The 24,449-nt window shown below is 33.2% G+C and overlaps 1 protein-coding gene across 3 annotated transcripts; it reads right to left on the bottom strand.

The window, feature by feature from the left end:
• Positions 1-1,304: 1,304 nt before the first annotated feature.
• Positions 1,305-24,069, bottom strand: LOC139484617 (LIM/homeobox protein Awh-like). 3 transcript variants are annotated; one of them, XM_071268410.1, is made up of 5 exons: positions 23,675-24,022; positions 2,940-3,112; positions 2,464-2,678; positions 1,804-2,040; positions 1,305-1,489 (listed from the first exon to the last, which is right to left on the bottom strand). In XM_071268410.1, exons 1-5 carry the CDS (start codon positions 23,810-23,812, stop codon positions 1,437-1,439), a joined length of 816 nt encoding a protein of 271 aa, XP_071124511.1. In that variant the 5' UTR covers positions 23,813-24,022; the 3' UTR covers positions 1,305-1,436. The 3 variants fall into 3 exon arrangements, with proteins under 3 accessions (XP_071124511.1, XP_071124510.1, XP_071124509.1); XM_071268409.1 differs by lacking the exon at positions 23,675-24,022 and adding an exon at positions 3,365-3,705; XM_071268408.1 differs by lacking the exons at positions 1,305-1,489; positions 1,804-2,040; positions 2,464-2,678; positions 2,940-3,112 and adding exons at positions 21,895-22,088; positions 22,313-22,558; positions 22,759-22,973; positions 23,266-23,438 and having other exon boundaries at positions 23,675-24,069.
• Between the last annotated feature and the right edge of the window lie 380 nt (positions 24,070-24,449).

Here is a 24,449-nt window from a genome sequence, read left to right as displayed (position 1 = left end):
AGTTTCATGAAGTTTTGAGCATTTTTAGAATTTTGAAAATTTTGGTGTAGTTTCCATGGCAACATAGTAGTTCCAATGATCGCCAAAATCATCCAACACCTGTATATAGTGGGCACCTACATTGTTTTAAAATATGATGATTCTGAGTTGAAGCATATCCAAACAGTTCACCAAAAACCAAAAACTCATTTTTTTCACAATTGTGCCGTTTCCATGGTAACGGCAGCCATATTAAACTATTCCATGCCATAATTAAAAAGGGGGAAGGATATTAAAAATCAAATAAGTAACGAATAGGGAATAGGGAATAGGTAACGAATAGGTAACGAATAGGGAATAGGGAATAGGTAACGAATAGGCAACGAATAGGGAATAGGGAATAGGTAACGAATAGGTAACGAATAGGGAATAGGGAATAGGGAATAGGTAACGAATAGGCAACGAATAGGGAATAGGGAATAGGTAACGAATAGGGAATAGGGAATAGGTAACCAACTTGACGCCCATTAGTTCAATATCAATTAATATTTAAAAACTGGCAACCAAAAATGTTATTATTTAACAGCTTTTTTCAGCGTTTGTATTTACTCTATACTCATAAGAGTTTTCCTGTTGAAGTGACGAAGCTGCAATGTCTCAGTTGACAACAGTCCCGTGTTTATATGCATGGTAATTATACAAATTATATATGGTAAATTTCATAAGTGTGATATTTTCTACTGAATTTTATAATTCGTTCATTTGTTGTATTGTAACACCACTATCCAAGGGTTGGGACGAGGGTTGGGATCCCGCCAACATGTTTAACCCCGCCATATTATGTATGTTTATGTATCTGTCCCATGTCAGGAGCCTGCAATTCAGTGGTTGTCTTTTGTTGCTGTTGTGTTGCACATTTGTTTTTGTTCTTCTTTTTTTGTACATTAATTAGGCAATTGGCTTTCTCGTTTGAATTGTTTTACATTTGTCATTTCGGGGCCGTTTATAGCCGACTATGCTTTATAGGTTTTATTTGCGGTATTGTTAAAGGTCGTAGGTGTAGCTGTTAGTGCAGTTTGTGGAGAGTTGTTTCATTGGCCAACCGTCCACATTTTCTTATATTATATTCTTTTTTTATATTAACTCATCAGATCGATACAGCCCAGTGTTGAAGGCAATATTCAATTTGAAGTTAGATTATGGTGTTTGTTTGTGTACAATATTTTGGTTGTTGTGACTACGGTATTATGTTTGCATCATAGTAATGCATTTTTTGGGGTTTTATTTGCTGTCTCATCTCGTTAAGTTGAATGAAAACTAGAATATTCTTTTTATACATTTAATATTAGTTACATTTTCAATAAGTTAACAATATAAATACAAATAAATAACAGTTATTTACAAATAAAATGTGTGTTGACTTTTTAGCACGTTATATTAGTACGTAGATCTTTGTTTCAGTCGCTGTAGGTCAGGTCATCTAAACTATCAAAGCTGTGTTCTGAGGAACCTACAAAACAAATAATAAATACTTAAAATTAAAAGTATAAACAGTGAATTAGAATAAAAAAAAAACTTAACACACAACATTCGACGAGATGGCACCAATGTTTCTTGAAGTTATTGATAATATAATATAGAGAGGATGTGGTCTAGAGCACTTGAAATGAGACCAAGTGATTAGTGTCGTACAGAGTGTAGCAAAGATGCGAGTTCGTTTCCCGTCAAGGAAAAAAAGTCAGCATGAAAATCTATCTCTAACACTGTTCCGTTCAAATAATCAGACTTACGCAGAAAATAAAAATTGTTAACTAATATACTTACTGCATTCTTTGGGAACTGGCGAGACCGTGTTCATCTGCATATTTCTCTTGGACCGTGATCGTGCGTTTTGGAACCAAACTTGTGCCACACGTCTAGTGACTCCAGCTTGGTCGGCAATGGTATCTAAGTCTTGAGGGTCTGGGTTCTGTTCTACATTGAAGTAGGACTGGAAAACATGAACCTGCTCTTCTGTAAAAGCTGTACGCTGTCTCTTGGCTTTACGTTTACCTAGACGCTCTAAAAAAGTAAATGAATATTGTTTAACAGAATGTTTAGAAGGAACATTTTTTGCATTTACTAATTTTTTTCTAAATGTGTTGTACCAAATAGATCTGTTCACAATAAATGATACGATTAAAATTGATTGTAAGTTATACTGAAATGTGTATGATTTTTTGTGGAAAGAGCCGCTGACTTGCAATTAAATTAAATATATTTGGAAACAAATCTGCAGGAATATGATGAAAATACAAAAGTTCGCGTTTATAGATATAGGAAGATGTGGTATGAGTGCCAATAAAACAACTTTCTATCCAACTTATTAAAGTAAAACATTATAGGTCAAGGTACGGTCTTCAACACGAAGCATTGACTCACACAGAACAGCAAACTATTTTTAACTAAAACTAATGATAAATGCAAGAGAATAAACAGACTTACCATCACCAAGTTTGTTGCCTTGTAAAACTTGTAGATAGTGGATCTTGCAGTGCAGACTGTTGTCATGTAAAGCAAACTGTTCCCCTGTTGAGAGTTGTCTGTTGCAGACACTGCAGCTAAAGCAGTTTAAGTGGTAACAGTTATCATGTGCTTTCCTGACCCAATCGTCGCTAGTGATCGTTACGTTGCATTTGGAACATGGTGTGCCAAATTCTCTGAAAAATAACAAAATATAAAATTAGTATACAAGTTTATTGAAAATCGCGTCGTATTTGTACACTAATTAATGTTTTTAAGCTTTGACATGTTGATTTATAGGCACAATATGCAAAACTGATGTGTCTTTAAAAAATATTTCCTTTAATGGGAACTATAAACGAGACGAAAACCAGCGTGTTCCAAGATGGTACCGTCTTACTATTTCGAACTTGTTACTTATTGCTGTATCGATATAAGTGTACTTATATTATACTTACTCTTTTCTGCAGTAGATGTTTCCCCCTCTGACGTAACAGGTATTGTGGTTGTCCAGTATGGTGTGGCAATGGGAGCACCGGAGACAGGTCGGATGCCAGGACTGGTCATTTAGACGGAGGACGTATTGATCTTCTACAACTCCATTACAACCATAGCAAACATGTACAGTAGCCTGGCAAAATAAATAGTAGAATAATTAATTACTGACAATTAAGCATATATTCAAAAATACTATCGTGAATGAAATGATATGTATACAAGATTTTTTCCACATTTAAAAAAAAATATATATTAAATTCAGTAAAATATATTAGTGAAAAGAAATGAAAGAAATTGTTACTGTATCTAATTGGTAAAATTAAAACTTCTAAATTGTCGTTTCTTTTTTCAAACTAGCACGGACAAGAAAATTAAGTATATTTACCGTTGGGAATGTGTATTCAAATACCGAGTCCGGTGATGAGCAGTTTTCATCTTCATAACTTGTACTGCACTGGAATGTAAAATTACCGGAATCTTCAAACTCAAAGCTGTTGTGAGCAATGTCTGTTAAAGTACCCATGGTAGAACTATGTATATACTTGAAGGACTGTTGAAAGTTTATGTGATACTTTTGCTAGTGGAATATGGGGTTTTATAGAAAGTTAGAATAGTGTTCACTACTCTCACGGGGTGAGTACAGTTAACAGTACTGTCAGCGTGGGGTAGGGACACTTTACTTACCGTCTACAGTACTCTCAGCGTGGGGTAGGGACACTTGACCACTACAAACAAAACATCACTGAACATCTTTGATCATTAATCAGTGGTCACCGTTAATTAACTTTTAATTAATACTCAATTGGAAAAGCAATGTATTTTTACATGAAAAAGTTTTTAAAAAATATTAAAAAATAATTTTTCTTGCATAAACAATTTATATGTATATAATATTTTTAACTTGCAACGGAATTAGCATCAAATTATAAATACATGAAGTCTCATTTAATTTCTTTTATATTATGGAATATTTTGTCACAGTGCATATCCAAAATTCAGAAATATATTTCAGTATAGGAAAATGAAAATGAATGGCACATAACTTTTTGATACTACTATTTTTTTTATATAATATATAGAAATAGCAAAGTTTTCATTATTTATAAAGTAATGAAATTATTTCGAGGCTAATACGGGAATAAACTGTCAAAAGACAACATCAATATTACAAAAGTTAAAAATCTTTTGTTTATTTCGCTGAAAGAGGCAACATTCTTGGGATCCCAAGATATAATGTTTTGTTATATGTCTTTTAAGATATTATCACACCTTATAAGGATTTCGATTAAATTCTATAATTGCATTGTCCGTATTAAAGCTGCAGCAACAGTTTTCAGTTGGATGAAAATTTTGAATTTACTTCCAATATAAAAATAATAGTAAGATGATTGCCCATGAGACAACTATCCACCAAAGACCATAGAATGTGGTTGATTACATCTACGTACGGCCTGCAAAGAGGAACAACAATACAAATCATGTTTTTAGTACGGCTTATTCATTTTCATTCTTGAATAATTACATTAGATGTATGTTTCATTATAATATTTTATTCTGATTTGCTAACTGCACATCGCGTGTTATTCCGTAAGCAGTTGCATTGCTCAATACAACTTTTCATTCATGATAACACGTGCTCCAACAATAAAGTGCGCAGGTGAATTAAATAATAAAATATATAAAATTCGTGTTTTCATGATCATAGCTAAAAAATGTAATTATAAGTATTGAATGCTTCTTTTTGTAACTTTATAGGGTTGTAAAAGCGTTGGCCGTGCGTACATTTTTAGAATGAAGCGCGGAAATGTACTTCGGTCAACGCTTTTACACCCCAATAAATTTACAAAAAGAAGCATTCAATTCTTAAATACAACTATTTCCTACATCAATATTTTTAGAAGGATTTATTTGTAACATTTGACGATTTGCAAATGGCAGCCGCAAGTACGAAAAATATTCAATGAAAATTATATTATCTATCTCTGTTCTTTCAGCAACATAATGTTTTTTCTCTTTGGGCGTATCCATTATACATAAATTGCATTGTAAGTACTCTCAATCCTCATTTTCTTAAAGGAGATTTGATTTATTTTTTATTAAAGGATTATATCGACAATGTCTCAGACGATTTAAAAAAAAAAATAAGTTCTGACCAATTTAACAATAAAAATGCCCCCAAATACAAGTTTGATTGACATATCGCATTGAAAGCTCTCCCAAGCATTAACTTCTGATATTTTTATCATCAATGTTTCGGATGCAATTTTTGACTGGAGTTATGTCCCTTGAAATTAAAAAAAAAACCAATGGAAAGTTTTTTTGTCATAGTTCTAAAGTCGTCATTCTTGTCAGATAGCTGCAAATGTTGGAACTCCTTTACCCTAATTGTGGACTACCAAATTAGACTTGTCAATGGGTTCATACTTACATGACCGATACGACGGGTTCGACATTTTGGAGCAGGATCTGCCAACCCTTCCGCAGCACCCGAGATCACCCCTAGTTTTTGCTGGGTTCGTGTTGTTCTAGTCCGAGTTTTTTGTTTGTTTTTTGTATATACTTGGGAACAGGCATGAAACTCAGATCAGCCTTGTTTCTGCGCGTTAGAATCATGTGGTATCAGCAGCTAAAATCAGATTTCTTTGTAAACGATTTAGAGCTGACTAAAAGAATGACCTGTCTATAGTATTTGGTTTTTTACGTGGTTTTTTTTAGGGGGGGGGGGGGGGAGAAGAGGGAGGTCACAGTGAACATTTTAAGCTTGGATTAGTTTAAAAATTCTAAAATTGATGTATTTTAAAGTTTTTTTCTACTTGATTTTTTTGTCTAACTTCTGTCAGTTATTTTCGAAAGTTCGATAGAACACTTAAAAAATATGTTACTATTCTATGGAAGGCCGGACTAGAATTTGTCAGAGAATGAAGACGAGATAACCTAGATAATACTAACAGAAATACGTTTTGCATTTTATAATTCCAAAAGAAAGTCTGTTGTCAAATATTTTTTATAAAGAATTAAGGGGGGAGTGAATGATGTGTCCTACTTTTCTATAATTAAATATATTTAATGACTAGTACAAACATACTGCTACAAACATGCCTTAATTTTGATTGAAAACGAGTGAAAACGAGTGGACGGGAAAAAAATAGCAGACTAAGAAATACTCTTTTAATTAAAATATTGGTAATATTATCACGAGGCTTTTAAGTTTTGTGTGCCAAACACACATTCTCTGTTGTTATGACTCGTTACTGAGGTTTTTCACTTCACGCATTTATTTTTTTTATACAGTGAATTCTTAGTATTATAACATTAACATGTAGCCTTTTTATATATATATCTTTTTAAAAAGTCGAATCTAAAGCCAGATATATCAGTTTTACATTTAAAATGTGTTTTCAGGACAAAACAGTCAATTCAAACACGCCTTGGAAGTAAGATGCAATAAAATGATTGCCCATTTATACCCCCCCCCCCCCCCCCCCCCCCCCCCCCCCCCCCCCCCAACAACAACAACAAAATAAAATAAAAGAGTTGTTGCCGGATGTGGAGGGGGAGGGGTCAGATATGCAAATTAAAATCAATATTTTGTCTTTTCGTGTACGGTTTTTTTTTTTTTTTCAGTTGAATTTATACTTGTTTGCACCTACAGATATCGGTTTTGTTAAATGTGCTTTTAATTTAAAAAATTAAAATATCTCGTAGCTTCATACTTCTAAATGAGTATGATTATACAAGTATAAAAGATGCAAAAAAACTAAATTATACACCTACATTTGACTTTCAAAAGTCATAACAGTTAAAAATCAAAGTACTGATGTACTGAACATCGGATAACCGCATGTTCTTGTGGATGGTCCGACAACCACTTGTCTTAGAATAAAAAATAATAGTGCAGTACAAGTGCATATTGGACACTCTACTGACATCATTCGATTTCTCTAATAGAATGGATTTGAGTAGGCATTCGTATTTTATCGCAAAAAGTGTAGATATTGATGATTTTTTACATAGATTTAGGAAGATGTGGTGTGAGTGCCAATGAGACAACTCTCCATCTAAATAACAATTTATAAAAGTAAACCATTATAGGTTAATGTACGGCCTTCAACATGGAGCTTTGGCTCACACCGAACAACAAGCTATAAAGGGCCCCAAAATTACAAGTGTAAAACCATTCAAACGGGAAAACCAACGGTCTAATCTATATAAAAAAACGTGTAACACGTATAAATTACATAAACAAACTACATCAGATTCCTGACTTAGGACAGGTGCAAACATTTGCAGCGGGATTAAACGTTTTAATGGTACCAAACCTTCTTCCCTTTTCTGAAACAATAGCATAACATCACAACATAGAAAAACACACGATAAAACATCAATTGGAAGGTTTAACTCAATCAAAAAACGTAAATTAACACACTATGAAATAAAGGGCGATATCTTTTTGCGCCAAAAAGTAACTCATTTGCGCCACAACTTGATTGCGCCAATACTTCTTTTGCGCCACCTAATTTTCAAAACTATAGGTATCATTTGCGCCAATTTTTTTTCTTTTCATTTATATATAACAACAAAATGATTGACTTCCCTCCTCCTTTATCCGGGTTTGGGAAATCTACATGACTTAATAACGACTTCTGGAAAAAGGGTGTCTTACTGTTTTGTGCATTCTATTTTCAAAATCTAGATGAATGATGGTATTATTCGAGGTCAGATTAATCTTCTTGCAACTTTAACCAAGTAAGGAAAACATTTTCTTGTAACAAGCTTTTGATTTTGACGGCAACAGACATTTGTTTCATGAATATGATCTAATTATCCATTCAAAATAATTGTACACGATTCATCTATGAATAACCTAGCACAACACGACCTTTTTTCTCCTGTTTTCTTTACAAATGCCTGACTCTATTTTCTTGAATGATATATTAGACATCTTGACTCGTGAAAAAATATTCTAATGTTGATGATATCTATGTATTCGTCATGTTTTTGGATCGGTTAAAACCCCAAAACGAAAGTTACGTAATGGACATCTAGGCGATAACAATACACCGGAACCCTCACTGTTATCCACTGTAACAATACAACACTCTACACACTTTACACAACTGAATTGAAATAATTGGTTATCAACCCGTTTCGATATAAGCTAGCCAGTGTCTAGGGGCGGCGTGAGCTACATGTATCGACTTGGCGTCAGTAATAACAAAACGATGTTCTCTGAAATTACTTGATTAAATGTTACCAAATGGTTTTTTAAGAGTGAATCTAGGAAAGACAATATTCATCAACAAACATGACCACTGTCTGCTAAAATGTATTTGAGTTTTAATTTTTTAAATTAAAATTAAGTTAAAATAACGTAGCTAACTATAAGGAGACTCGCATTATCCGATAAAGTCGATAGTGACTTATAGTAGTCTCAGTTTATATACATTTTGTATGTATAGACCTATTGGCGAGCTTCTGCTGTTGTATGTTTTAAGGTCGGGTTGTTCTCTCTTTGATACATTCCCCATTTCCATTCTCAATTTTATATGATTCCCCATTTCCATTCTCAATTTTATATGATTCCCCATTTCCATTCTCAATTTTATATGAATATAATTATGAAAGACAACAGGGTCACCACGGTGTGAATTCCCTGTCATCTGAAGTTAATAGCTCTAGAAATCGACAGATAATCATGACACTTAAAAAAGATCTCTCTTGTTTTCGAAGTTTTTGTAGTTTTGTTTTGCTTAAACAAACTGACACACACAGTATTGTTGATTTTTTTTAACTTGTGTTCAATGTATACATGGGTAACACTGGTTACTAGGATGATAATCCTGTCACGTATGAATTGGGTAAAATAAATCAGAAAAAAAGATGGAAATATGAAAATTTACATGCAATGAGTGCAACAGCATACCGACAATAAGCATGGCTCACCAGGGTTGAAGCTTAAAAGTAAATCAAACTTCATGAACATTTGATTTAAATATAAAAAAGAAGATGTGCTTATGATTGCCAATGAAATAACTCTCCGGAAGAGACCAGACGTTAACAACTATAGGTCCCCTTTGTTCTTTTCGTTCCAACAAAGTTATTTAGATTTTGTTGAGAATTTAACCTTTACGACAAGAAGAAAACTATTTAGAATTTAATGCAAAGAAGTTTTAAAGTCTTTCGACAAAACAAACTATAATTTTTTTCTTATCCTATGTTAACTTCCATGCAATCTCCACCCCTTCTTGATCATTAACTGTAAAATTCTTCTTGGTATCTTCCAAATGCCTATATAATGTCTGATTTATACATATGAAATAACTGTTGTAAGCACAAAATTCACTGCACACTTTTAAAGTTCTGCTTTATCAAACATTAAAATATGAACTTTATGACCGGTACGATTGGGAATCTTGGTTTATCAACCGGTATTAGTTGAAAATGCGGCTTTGAACTAGCTTTCAGTAGCTGCGAATATGCGTTGTTCAATAATTTGTGTCTTAATGTTATTGTTTTATGTGATAAATTATGTGTTGTTACACCACTGTACCAATGAATGAGGAAAGGATGAGGGGTTGGTTGGAACGCATATTTAACTGAAATAAACCAGTCAAACCTTAATGTCAATATAAGACCCCCACTTATAAATGTCGCTTTACTTTAAGCACCTTTTAAAACTGTTAAGTTAACACATCATGTAAAGAATCGTCAATTCAAGGGCATTTAAAATCTTTAATAAAACTATTCTAATTAGATATATTTTCATCTGATATTTAATAGACGGAAGATGTTGCCCATTTGTAATAATAACCTCAGTTGTATTCTTAAGCAATACAACTTAAAGAATACAAGTTACGATTATTTAAAAAAAAAAAAAAAAAAGCTTATAAAACAGCCAAATGGACGCACAAAAGTAAAAATAGGAGTCACAGATCCGATTGAATACAATTATCAGCCAAATTTTATTGATTTTGTAACATTTGTTTCAAATATGACAAACTTTTTACTCAAAATCACCAGCACCGTATCAGGACCCACCAACACAATAACAGGACCCACCAGCACAATATCAGGACATAAAAAAATGAAAAAATGCAAAATTTTATTAAATTGCACTGGTTTTTCACAAAATAATTTTGTCGTTTGGATTTGGGTATAGAAAGCGGACTCCATGAGCATTTTTGTTTTATTTTTTTAGTTCTAGATTTTCTGAAAATGAGCACTTTTGTGTTACGCTTACTGAAACAGCTTAGAGGGTCAAATTTTTAATGGTTTGCCTATGAACCCAAAAGAAACAAAATTGAAAAATCTCAACGGTTTCCTTCCATTTTTTATTAGAGAAATTGTCAAAAATCATCATTTTCGTCTTTGTTTACAATTTTTCAATGATCACCAGAACCCGTCAGGACCGAATCACCAGCACAGAACGTTCCCTCGCAGGACAACCTTACCCACCGTGGTTGTGGATAGGAAACTTGGAATTGATAGTACATAACAATTACCAGCTATTTGTAGTATATTTATATTTTTATAATTCAGAGAAACGCGAAAATAATTGAAATGAACAGAAAAAAACGGATTTTGGAAGAAAGGGAAAGGGCTAAAAAGATTTTGTTCCTCAATTAACTATGGTGTTTTTATCATGTTGTTTGTCTTATAGTCTTTTTTCGATTTATGAGTTTGAATGTCCCTTTCGTATCATTTTGTCTCTCTTTTATCGTGAAGTATCGTTCGCCGCTCTTTTATCGTGAAGTATCGTTCGTCGCTCTTTTATCGTGAAGTATCGTTCGTCGCTCTTTTATCGTGAAGTATCGTTCGTCGCTCTTTTATCGTGAAGTATCGTTCGCCGCTCTTTTATCGTGAAGTGTCGTTCGCCGCTCTTTTATCGTGAAGTATCGTTGGCCACTATTTTATCGTGAAGTGTCGTTCGCCGCTCTTTTATCGTGAAGTATCGTTCGCCGCTCTTTTATCGTGAAGTGTCGTTCGCCGCTTTTTTATCGTGAAGTATCGTTGGCCACTATTTTATCGTGAAGTATCTTTCGCCTCTCTTTATTCCTCTTTTATCGTGAAGTATCTTTCGCCTCTCTTTATTCCTCTTTTATCGTGTAGTATCGTTCGCCGCTCTTTTATCGTGAAGTGTCGTTCGCCGCTTTTTTTATCGTGAAGTATCGTTGGCCACTATTTTATCGTTAAGTATCTTTCGCCTCTCTTTATTCGTTAAGTATAGTTCGCCTCTCTTTATTCGTTAAGTATAGTTCGCCTCTCTTTATTCGTTAAGTATAGTTCGCCTCTCTTTATTCGTTAAGTATAGTTCGCTTCTCTTTATTCGTTAAGTATCTTTCGCCTCTCTTTTATCGTGAAGTAACAACACCTTATGACTCGGACGACTTTAAAAAACAGTGTCGATCAACTATTTTTTTTATTGTTATTTATCATACTAATAAAATCGAGAAAGGATGGGGAATGTGTCGAAGCGACAACAACCGACCATAGAGCAGACAACAGCCGAAGGCCACCAACAGGTCTTCAATATAGCGAGAAACTCCCGCGCCGTATCTCAGAAACTATTTATAATTATTGCATAAAACTTCACATACTTTTTAGTTAAATTATTATTAAGATCTGTATACTTTTTCGTGATGTCTCTTTAATTCATTTTTGAGTTCTTGAGTTTTTATTGAGCTTCAATTTGGGATCATATAAAACATGTTGTGATATACAAACTAACTATTGAGCAAGAATAATGAATGAGTCAAGATATACTTAGCATGACTTCCTGTACAACCCCCGTATTATTTTAAAAACATGTATAATGGGTTTTTTCATAACACGACTGGCGTATCATGCACTCGTAGCGCAGTTGTTTATTTTGTTCTTTATATTTTTTGTAAATATATTAGAGAAATGACAGAATGACAGCAAATACAATGCAATTTCCAATATAATCAATGTTTCCAAATGGCATAACTCTTATAATAGAATATTTGATATGCACTGATTTTCAAACGTATCTATACGATATCAGTTTTATAAAAAGTTGGCAAGAATTGTTCACTTGAAAAATGTAATTAACCAGAAGGACCGGAAGGACACTTGTCAGACAGAGGAATGGACGTGCGATATTTTATGTACGCGCTATGGTGAAAAAAATATATAGACGTTACGCGCGATGTTCGTACCTCATTGAAAATTCGGTGTAGTTGGCAAGATGCAAGTCCAAAATATATAATTTTGTGATATCATATTTATTGCTATTGTACGTATTTTAAAAAATAACAATTTTTAAAATAAAAACGAAAAAAATAATTGTTGAAACTATGTTTTATGCTGCATGCGACAAGCTTCATTTAAAAAAAACCGGCGAATTTAAGGTTGTCCCGCGTAACATATTTCATTTATTGTAACCACTAAACTATGATTTTCGTCAAAACTATTTAATATTTTGAAAAAACGTTTTTTTTTCCATTATTAAACAGAATGGTTCCTTCAGTCTTTTATGCATTTTTATGACGTTATGATGACGTCATAGAAAAAAACTCGTTCCATACTATAAGGGCAAATCTTCCCACGGGGAAAAAAATTGGGATTCCAGTTTTGAGAAACAAAAAACATTTATCTAAAATGAAAAAAGTTTAGTTTTGTATTCACTACATCAATGTTAATTTACTTATTTTATGAATTTAAGGACAAATATCCTGAAAAATGATATATGATAATTTATGAGCGATTTTTCACAGGCTTACAAGGTTGTCGCATAACCATTTTTGACGTAAAAACGAACTCAACTCAAATTTACGTCAATTGTTTGCTTATCACTGCTCATATAATGTTAGAATTTTATGATTTTTTAAAATGTTATTTTCTTAATTTTTCAAAAACTAAAATACTTCAATTTTCGATGAGTAGTTAAAAAGCACCGTCGATTTTGCGGAGTCTTACAAGAATGTCGCACTTGCTTAAAAACAACGTTTTTGTCGAATTTTTGGTTTGAACGTTACGAAATATCCGCGACGTTGTGTTACGCTTATATGTACGAACATCGCGCGTAACGTCACAGTTATTTACCAATAAAATTACGCTATGAGAGAAGGATTTTAATCGCAACTAATCCAATCGTTTTTGCCAAATCAAAAATTTCAAAGTTATAGTTTCATTGTTTGGACAAGAGCATTCTTTAGGAAATAGAAGATTCTCCCTTACAAGAGTTTGCTTTTATTTTCTGACCACATAAAACAGAAGATGTAGTATAATTGCCAATGAGACAACTTTCAAGAAGAGACAAACATGACACTGAAATTAACAACTATAGGGCACCGAACGGTCTTCAACAATGAGCAAAGCCCATACTGCATAGTCAGCTATAAAAGGTCACGAAATGACAATGTAAAACAATTCAAACGAAAAAAGTAACGGCCTAATGTATGTGCTACAATTTATGTACAAAAAAGAAGTTCCGTTTTCAGGATAATGCTGAGTTCACACGTAATTCGAAGTCGATTCGCATTAACTAATTCGAATTAGTTTAATTCGCATTCGAAATGTTTGACGTCCTAACGTAAATTCTAATTCGAATTGCAATGCGCGTTAAATTTGATTTACTGTCGAAACGACGTAAATTTTTAATTCGTATCAACAAACACGGATTTCTCAGTGATTAAAACGTGAATAAACGGATTTTAAGGAATATTTGTAATGAAACAGCAGTCCACCAAACAAAACAAAAAAAATCTAGAGGTCAACATACAGTATGAAATAATATACGAGTGTGTTCAGTAAATGTACCTGTATCACGGCTGGTAATCTACACACGCAGAACATTTGGTTCTGCAATAAAAACCGTGAGAGGATTTTCCGGTTGTGCTTGAGTGGAGTAATTGTCACCGCTTCAAAAGGTATGTACATTTCTAAATCTCAATTTTCTTATTCAACTGATCAAAATATTGAAAATCGGAGAATGCTATGCTGTGGTGAATACTTTAACGAAGAGATACATGTATCATTTACTGTTGTACGTAGAGTTGAACTCCTACAAAATCAGTTGTCCCACAAGAAATTGCCTAAAAAAGTGACATTTCAATTTTGAAATGGTTCTTTTTACCGACCTACAAGTTCAAATTTAGTTTTTTTTCGGGCAATGGGTATGAATGTTGTTTTTGGCGGCGTGTGTGCTGTCCTGTGTTGATAGACATCTTAATAATTCCAAAAACAACATTTTCCCGTGAAGTCATGCGTGAGGGGATCGGTTCTGATTGAGGACATCGTGAATGCGTGAGGGGAAGTACAAACATTTTTTTTTAATCTTTGGCTTTGTGACTTTTGTTGACTCAATAAATGTGATCAATGCTGATTAAAAGCACAGATTTATCCTTATACTTAAAATAGATGTAAACTGATCACTGATTCAATGAAATCAAACTATTAATTGTTTGTTCAATTTCAGAAAATGTATTGTTCAAAGGAAAAAGGAAAAGAGGACTGAAATTGACTCTCTACAAAAAGCAACGGAGATACAAGTTATCCCCGCCCTCGAAGCGAACTAAACCCTCTGGGAGTAGTCCTGTCGTCAAATATACGTCACAATCACCAAATATATATAAGAAAATGATATCGCCGATGAAAACTTATTATTTGTTTAAATAAGTCTGGACATTGAGTCTCAAGCACGCGAAAAAGTGACCGGACGAACAAGTTATATGTAATACATAAAAATAGTAAAATGCGAATTTACGATGACCCATAACGTTACAGTACAACATAAGAACGAACTATAAAAATCAGTTGAAAAAAGCTTAATTAAGATTCATGTTATACACATTTACGAAAGGAGTTATCTCCCCTAAAATAGTTTATTTAAAAAAAAAGATGATTCTAAAAACACAAAATTTGATATTTGTTTAAAGATTTTGATTCATACAATAAATCACCAAATATTCTTTATGTGAATAAAGTCTAACTATTGAATTGCAAATCTGTCTCCAAATTTGCAGATGTGGGCAAATAATCGGTCTAGTTTTTACTTGTAGCAAGAAAACAAAATCGTTGACAACATTTTGTGTCTTTTTTACTCTTCGTGAAACATATTATTAAACCTAGGTTCCTACAATTATTTCAAAATCCAATCTCGTAAACTTTTTTAAGCACACTCACATATGTGTTTTTTCATGAACAATGTAGCCAAATTTAGGTAAGTTTCAACGACTGATAGCTTGAATATAAAGATAAGATTTGTACCTCCCCTCACGCATTCACGATGTCCTCAATCAGAACCGATTCCCTCACGCATGACTTCACGGGAAAATGTTGTTTTTGGAATTATTAAGATGTCTATTAACACAGGACAGCGCACACGCCGCCAAAAACAACATTCATATCCATTGCCCGAAAAAAAACTAAATTTGAACTTGTAGGTCTGTAAAAAGAACCATTTCAAAATTGAAATGTCACTTTTTTAGGCAATTTCTTGTGGAACAACTGATTTTGTAGGAGTTCAACTCTACGTACAACAGTAAATGATACATGTATCTCTTCGTTAAAGTATTCACCACAGCATGACATTCTCCGATTTTCAATATTTTGATCAGTTGAATAAGAAAATTTAGATTTAGAAATGTACATACCTTTTGAAGCGGTGACAATTACTCCACTCAAGCACAACCGGAAAATCCTCTCACGGTTTTTATTGCAGAACCAAATGTTCTGCGTGTGTAGATTACCAGCCGTGTGTATGTCAAGTTCTAAATTGCCGAGTCTTTAATTTTAAAAGCCGTAAAAATTATCAACAGTCCGTTATAACTTTTCTTGAGATGTTTCTCACTTAGACCATAAACAGAGAGAGGTATTTGTTATTCACATGATTTTTTTTCCGGAAACAATATAACCAATTTATAGATAGTACTTTACAAGCAATATTTATACATTTGAAAAATGTCGCCGATAATTTGCAGAGATAACGTCGAATTTGTCTGCCAGCGACGTCGTGCACTTTAGCGCTAAAGTTGAGGTTACAAAGGGGGGACGCCATTTTTAGGATAAATCGCGTTTATTATGGAGTCAAGCACGGTGACCTATATTTTTTATTTGAGATTTGGAGAAAGCAAGACAAAATGCAGTTTATGCAGAAAAATTATAAAAACGACATTTTCAGAAACAGTTTATTTCCATTTTTTTAGGTCTGAAAAATACCACTTTGAGCATCTGGTCTGCAATGTCAAGCAAGGCTTGAATAATTGTATAGTTATTCGTGTAGTGGTTTATTTTTTTCCTTTTTGTCACTTATCACAGCTTCAGATTGAACCCGATCTTAATAATTTACGACGAAAAATATCTGCTCCAAAAAAATTATAACATTGCCTAATTGTTATTCAAAATTGCACAAATCCCCAATTTTCAGCCTGAATTTTCTCGAAAACAAGCACGGTGACCTATGTTTTATTTTGTGTTTTATATTATAACTCGCCAAGGCCTACAACATATTACAAAATTATAAAAATGACATTTTATCGAGAAACTGTATCGGATGCCCTTAAACATATGTATACTAGTACAGTGATAATGGACGTCATACTAAACTCCGAATTATACTCAAGAAACTAAAATTGAAAATCATACAAGACTAACAAAGGCCAGAGGCTCCTGACTTGGGACAGGCTCAAAATTGTAGCGGGGTTAAACATTTTTATGAGATCTCAACCCTCCCCCTATAGCCAATGTAGAAAAGTAAAAGCATAACAATACGCACATTAAAATTCAGTTCAAGAGTCCGATGTCAGAAGATGTAACAAAAGAAAATAAATAAAATGACAATAATACATAAATAACAACAGACTACTAGCAGTTAACTGACATGCCAGCTCCAGACCTCAATTAAACTGATTGAAAGATTATGTCTTCATCATATGAATATCAGGCACAATCCCTCACGTTACGGGTTTAGTATCATACTATCATAAAATATATGAGAACATAACCCGTGTCATGCCAACAACTGTTTTTTTTTTAAATAAATGTGTTTAGTTCCTATGCAAAGTCCCTACAAGTGAATCAATATTAAAGTCAAAATATGCAATCTTTGATGACCTGACAACAGTATCGTAACAAAATCCCTTCTTAATAAGTCTGTTTAAAAGTTTTGTAAGCTTTTGAGGTGAATACTGACATTTTTGTGCTTTGTAAAGAATAATACCATAAAAGATTGGATGTGAAATACCTGAACGTATAAGATGTCTGCATGTTGAATTATATTTACGAATTATTTCCTTATACCGAAGATAAAGTTTAGTAAATGTTTTGACTAGTTTGTGTATATATCTATTATATGTAATACTATACAATCGTTATACATATCATATATGCAATATTTTGAAGATAGTCCAAACAACACTACACATATGCATTCTCTTACAAATTAAAGTATTATCTCCTAGATTTTATTTATTCTTTTCTTATAATTAAAGTCCACTTCAAGTTATATATTCTATTTTTGGCGTGGCTTGGTATTTATACATCCCGCTATTGTGTTATTGAATAGTTATGGACTTTTCTGTATTCTTGTCTCTTATTTTGCCTATATACTTTGTCTATATATACGGCGTTTCAGTTGTGGAAATTTCTAGCATAATTTCATGCCATTTGAGCGATTAAGAAATGACGTTTCAAAAGCTCCAAAGTATAGGAAATTTGAGCGCCGAAATTTTAGGACATCTGAGCAAAAAAAAAAATGATAAGCAAATGCCATTTGAGCGGGACAAATAGAAATGACGAATTCCTTCGTTCGCAGATATAAAATGTTGATCCTTCTCACCACGGGGAAGCGAAAGTTTGTCTTCTCACCACGGGGAGGCGGACGTTTGTTTTCGAGCAGGATATAGTAATAATAAACGAAATGCGGAGTTTATAATGCACACAGTGTACATCATAATTGAAGAAAAAAAAACCAAAGCACTTTCATAAAACTTAAAACTCGACGGATGACATTATTAACAAGTCAGTTCGGGTTTGAAATTTTCATCAAAGGCTTACCACTACACTACCATTAACTAGCCAGAACTCGTAAAATTAATCGGAAGTAAAATACAAAATAACATAGTTATAATTATTTTAAAATTTTGCTCTCTCTCTTCTTACTTTCTTATACAAATATTTTCTTTATTCATTTAAAAGTATCACAGGAAATTTTGCTCAAATGTCCTATTATAAAATCCAGGCAAATTTAACATCCCGGTGCTCAAATGACAAATTTTGTGCATTTTTTATTTTCGCTCAAATGTCCCTTGGCACAAGTTGACAGTGTCTACATCATGTATAAACCGTTTTGGTTTTATTTGTTGAAATAGTTTGGTTTACAATGATTAAGATTAAAACACAATGTTGACTGCTGCATCCCAAATCTTGACATTTGACCTATTGTTATTGTATGTTTTGCTCACTCGTTGTTGTCAATATAACGGATTTCTATGCGACTGTCATACAAGTGAGAGGTTTAGATAGCTTTAAACCAGGTTTAATCCATCGTTTTCTACAAAAGGAAATGTCTGTACAAAGTCAGGAATATGACCTTTAATTTCTACAAGTATCACATAATCATAGCATTATCAATCATTCATGGAAATGTCGGATACACCAGGATAGACAGACATGTAAACCTAAACATTCATTCGAATAACCAAAATTAGTTGACATATTGGATGATCTCAGGTGCGCCCGAAGGGTAAGACTCTTCTCTGAAATTACTGGGCCAATAACTTCAATCTTTAACTGACGTTCCATAATGTGTCTAGTTTGTGATGATTCCATAAACCAAACATAGTTGACCTTTTGCTTATAGACCATGTGCACAGTATTGGTGCTACGTTTGTAACGTCAGAAAACGTTCATCGACGGAACGTTGAGAAGACGTTATTGAAGCCTGTGTCAACGTTTGCATCTAAATCTTTTTTTTTTTCTTTTGTGTCTACTGTGAGTCAATAAAAATTGAAGTTTACAAATTATAGATTTTGTATGTGCGTGTTATTGTTTAAGTATATTAATTGTTGAAGGTTTGAAGTTTAATAAATATTTGAATGATTGAAAGGATAATTTCCATAATGGCGATCGACAAAAAAAGAAACATCATTTATAAATACATTATATTCGTGGTCTAAGCACCGCAGAATTCGGCCATGCGGAGACTCGTTTAAATTGACTAGACCATTATCATCAATATCAACCTCTGAACAAATGTATATAACTGAAAGTGCGGGAACGATCGCCGGAATTCGTTTTGATAACTTCAATTAGAATCCGTTATTATCAATAGTGTTAAAGTAGAAACCATGCATGTATAACTTTATTTCCCTGATGATACGAGGCACCCCATTTGTCGGTACCTGTTTTTCTTAAAATTATTGGGTCTTTGCTTGCTCTTAAAATATAATATGGACAATCAGTGTCATCAGCCTTAACTGCAAAAATTGTTCCATTTGAAACAAAGTCACAAATGTTAGTCTCGTAATCAACCCCTTCGTCGTTATCGGAATCGGCATCAGAGTCATTATGTTCCGATTCTTTGACCAATTTTAATTTATTATATGTTCCCAATTGTGCATCGTTCATACAGGTGCTATAATTTCCAACAATACAACTTTGACAAGAATAACAAGATAATTTTCTTACAAAAACCTCTCCGTCATCGAATGATCGAACTTGGTGAATTTTTCGGTTTTCTTTAACGGAAAGAAAGTTCCGATCCCGATCTCGATTAACGGAGTCTACATATCAAAACAATTCGTCGAGAACATTTAGAAGAGTTTGCCGTGGTGGACAAATTACTCTGCGCGTAATCAAATAGGTCTCTTGAACTTTGTATCACATGTGTACCACGAATAACTGCTAGATCAGCTCGTTTCTTTATAAACCCCCCTGCTGCATCTTGTGGACCACGCGCATGAGATGTTTCGAAATAATTTCGAAGAATCTTTGCATATCCAAAATCGGAGTATGAATAACTTACATCTCCCATATAATGTCGACTTTATTGTGAGCTACACCCGTCAGTAAACTCATGCATTACCGATATTTCACAGTTAATAGATTTCAAATATTTCGAGACCAAGTTTTGCACACAATGTGTATAATGATGATCATGTTTTTGGTCTGGGCTTATCACAAAAAACTGTTCAGTGACACTATTTGGTTCTTCCGCGGTGCTATCTTTTCCGTCATATTCGAGAACTGAATGTCTATGTAATATTGTAACATGTAGTGAAACCTCTAATTTCTGAAAATAAGAGGATTGAATTTCATTCTGTTCAGTACACTTATAATTCTCAAAAAAATTGTGAACTGTAACACAATGACCTATCGGAAGATTTTCAACCAATGATTTCATTTGCTTAGATTGCAAGTATGCATGGAATTGATGTGCAGGAAATGTCTCTAAAAAAAAATTTAAGTATTGAAACATTTTAGCAGGGGAAGAACTTTTTCTCACAAGAACCAATTTCCTTATCATTTTATCACCTTTAACTTTAACATTTTTGTATTCGTATCGTTCCCAAGAAATTTGGACATCACTTTCATCTAAATGCCCAAAACGTCGGATGACGTCATAGCGAAATTTCGCATGGCATTTCCCGCTAATGTGCGTGCAAAAATAAGATTTTCTGATTCAAATTACTAAAAAAACTAGATTTCCATGTTACAAGTTACGCTCATATTTTTGACGTTTTTTCTCATTAGGGATATTTGATTTAATTTTATGTTATAATTTTATTATTTCAAAGATATTACTATAAAACTATAGTCTTTTAGACATTACATATCATACCAGTTTTCATTTATTCTCAATGCTCAAATTAGGAAGAAAAAACGCGGAACTAGCAGGGTTCACCAATACTGTGCGTCAATATTAAGTTTTAAGGGATTGTCTGTGTCTTGTATACTATATATAAGTGACAGAGATAAACTATAAGCTGCAATAATGTTCAGCAAATAAGATATAAAAAAAGGTTAATATGAACAAAATTGTCAATTGATCCCATAAGGAGTTATGGCCCTTTAAAGACAATTTTACACAATTTGTTCATATTTGCGACCATTTGAAAATCTTTTTCTTTGAAACTACTGGACCTAATATTATACTTCTAATTTTTTATTGAATGCTCCTTAATGTCTCTTGTAAATAAATTGTATCTGAAGTTTTGATCCGTCATCAAACATGACTGCCATGGCTAAATATAGAACATAGGTATCAAATGCAGTTATTGTTTTAGATCTCAAAATTAAAGCATTTAGAGCAACCCGACATAGGTAAACATGTTCAATAGGCGAAGATCCATCAGCAGTGAAATTTCAACCGAACCGAACAACCCATTGTTATGTTGCTGCCACTAAATTGGTAAATATTGTAATGTTTGGTAATTATCTTGAATATTATTGAAGATAAAATAAAATGTTAAAACATCTAAAAAGGTTCAGCGAGGTAAGATCTACAAAATAGTTTATATTACCAAATTGTCAATTGACCTCTTAAGGAATTTTTGACCTTTCAAGACGTTTTAACCTTCTTTGTATATCTAGTTAGCTTGAATTAACTTTAAAAAATCTTCTACTATGAAACTGCTGAACTGTTTAGCCAAACTAGAGATGAATGAGTTTCAGAGTATCTAGTATAAATTTTGTATTTTATTTCCTTGCACGTCACGGCACACACCTTTTCAACTAAATTTTATATTTTGTTCTTATGTTGTACGGTTATGCCACTGTCCCAGGTTAAGGGGAGGGTTGGGATCCCGCTAACATGTTCAACCCCGCTACATTATGAATGTAATGTCTCATTGGCACTCATACCACATCTTCATGTTTCCATCCATTGTCGATAAGTAAAAGGCTAGCATCACATTTTCATGAACATTATTCATAGGAAAACTATGACAAGTATTTCTATTTCTACATTTTATATAAGCATTAAGATACGTCATCGATAACAATATAAATACAAATAAATAACAGTTATTTACAAATAAAATGGTTCTTCACTTTTTAGCACGTTGTATCATTCGTATGATTTAGATCTTGGTTTCAATTGCTGTAGGTTAGCTCATCTAAACTGTCAAAACTGTGTTCTGGGGAACCTGCAAAACAAACAAAAATAATAAGATACAAGTTATTTTTATAGTATAAAGAATAATTTTACTATTAAAAATTGAAAATAAAAACTGGATAAATTGTGCAAAGTAGACTTTAAAAAAAAGTATATTTTCAAAAATAACAATGAAATACTATTTGCCAGCATAATACAAGATCCATGTGTCCTTAACTTATATTAAAATGAATCCAATTTACTGTTAATACTTACTAGATTCTTTCGAGACGATCGATGCTGGAGATCCCATAGACATTTGAATATTTCTCTTGGATCTTGCACGTGCGTTTTGGAACCAAACTTGTGCCACACGTCTTGCGACTCCAGCTTGTTCTGCGATGGTATCCAAGTCTTGTGGGTCTGGGTTCTGTTCCACATCGAAGTAGGATTGAAAGATATGCACCTGATCATCTGTGAAAGCTGTACGCTGTCTCTTGGATTTACGTTTTCCAAGACGCTCTGAAAAAGTTAATACAAATATTTAGCTTGCTAATCTATTTAGTTATACAAATTACTATTTGTCTTCGACTGTGCAGAATTTGGATTACATTCCTTTTAAAAAGTATTAAAATTTTACTTTAATTTATGTTATTATGATTGGTTGTTCATAAACTGAACATAATGTTTTAATAAAGTTGATCATAAATAAGGACACTTACCATCGCCAATTCTGTTGCCTTGTAAAACTTGTAGATAGTGGATCTTACAAAGAAGTCTGTTGTTATGTAGAGCGAACTGTTCCCCTGTTGAGAGTTGTCTGTTACAGATGTCACAGTTGAAACACGCCAAGTGGTAACAGTTGTCGCGTGCTTTCCTGACCCAGTCGTCACTGCGGATTCCTACGTTACATTTGGTACATGGTATGCAAAATTCACTGAAAATACAAAATTATTATTTGCTAATATTAATTTAAATAGCAAAATGGTTAAAATAGATATATATATACATAAAATGATATGAAAGGAATGACTATCATACAAGTGAAAGGTTAAGCTAGCTACAAAACCAGGTTCAGGTCACTATTTTCTACAAAAGAAAATGTCTGTACCAAGTTAGATATGACAGTTGTTATCCATTCGTTTGATGTTTTGAGATGGTACCGTCTTACTATTTCGAACTTGTTACTTATTGCTGTATCGATATAAGTGTACTTATATTATACTTACTCTTTTCTGCAGTAGATGTTTCCCCCTCTGACGTAACAGGTGTTGTGGTTGTCCAGTATGGTGTGACAATGAGAGCAGCGGAGACAGGTCGGATGCCAGGACTGGTCATTCAGACGGAGGACGTATTGGTCTTCTACAACTCCATTACATCCGTAACATACATGTACTGTAGCCTGTCAATATAAAGTCAATCATATAAATAACGACACTTTAAAAAAAAATAAGTATATATAAATGTAAAATGTTAAATGTAAAGAATTTTAATTAAATATCGTTGTAAATACTAAAATTCAGAGTTTCTACTTAAACAAGAGAATTAAAAATGAAAACCTTAAAAAAAAACACACTTTTCTATAGTAAATAGTTATAGATGGATAATCGATGTAAATATTTATTATGTTTCGCTTACCGTTGGGAATGTGTATTCAAATACCGAGTCCGGTGAGGAGCAGTTTTCATCTTCATAACTTGTGCTACACTGGAACGTAAAGTTTCCGGAATCTTCAAACTCAAAGCTGTTGTGTGTAATGTCTGTTGATATACCCATAGTTGTAGTTGGAAGTAATGTTGATAGTTAATGTGATACTTTTACTGGTGGAATAGGGAGTTTTATAGAAAGTTAGAATAGTGTTCACTACTCTCACGGGGGTGAGTACAGTTAACAGTACTGTCAGCGTGGGGTAGGGACACTTTACTTACAGTCTACAGTACTCTCAGCGTGGGGTAGCAACACTTGACCACTACAAACAAAACATCACTGAACATCCCTGATCATTAATCAGTGGTCACCGTTAATTAACTTTTAATTAATACTCAATTAGGAAACAAGATCTTTCAAACTTTCTGAACATTGTAAATTTAAATGTAAAGAAACTGAATAACCGTAACCGTAATATGTCCCGTTTTTTTTATAATAAGTAATAGTTTCATTTATTTAATTATTTTTTTTAATTTTTTTATTCTATCTATACAATTTGGATTTTCAGGGGGGGTATATCATGAAACAGTTATTGCATTTCGGGAGTTAGACATGGGCTTGTTTTCTGCCTGCCTGATCATCAGTCAGAGCACACGACGATGCCTTTTTCCAGGTTGCAATTAACGGTTACGGTTTTTACGGTTATATGTTTTTTGGTGGACGGCTTACCAACTGGTAATTGCGCCCTGGTAACTAAATCTGGAAT

This window comes from Mytilus edulis, chromosome 8, assembly GCF_963676685.1.
Source record: "Mytilus edulis chromosome 8, xbMytEdul2.2, whole genome shotgun sequence".
NCBI classification, from domain to species: domain Eukaryota; kingdom Metazoa; phylum Mollusca; class Bivalvia; order Mytilida; family Mytilidae; genus Mytilus; species Mytilus edulis.
This window is presented reverse-complemented; position numbering and strand designations above follow the sequence as displayed.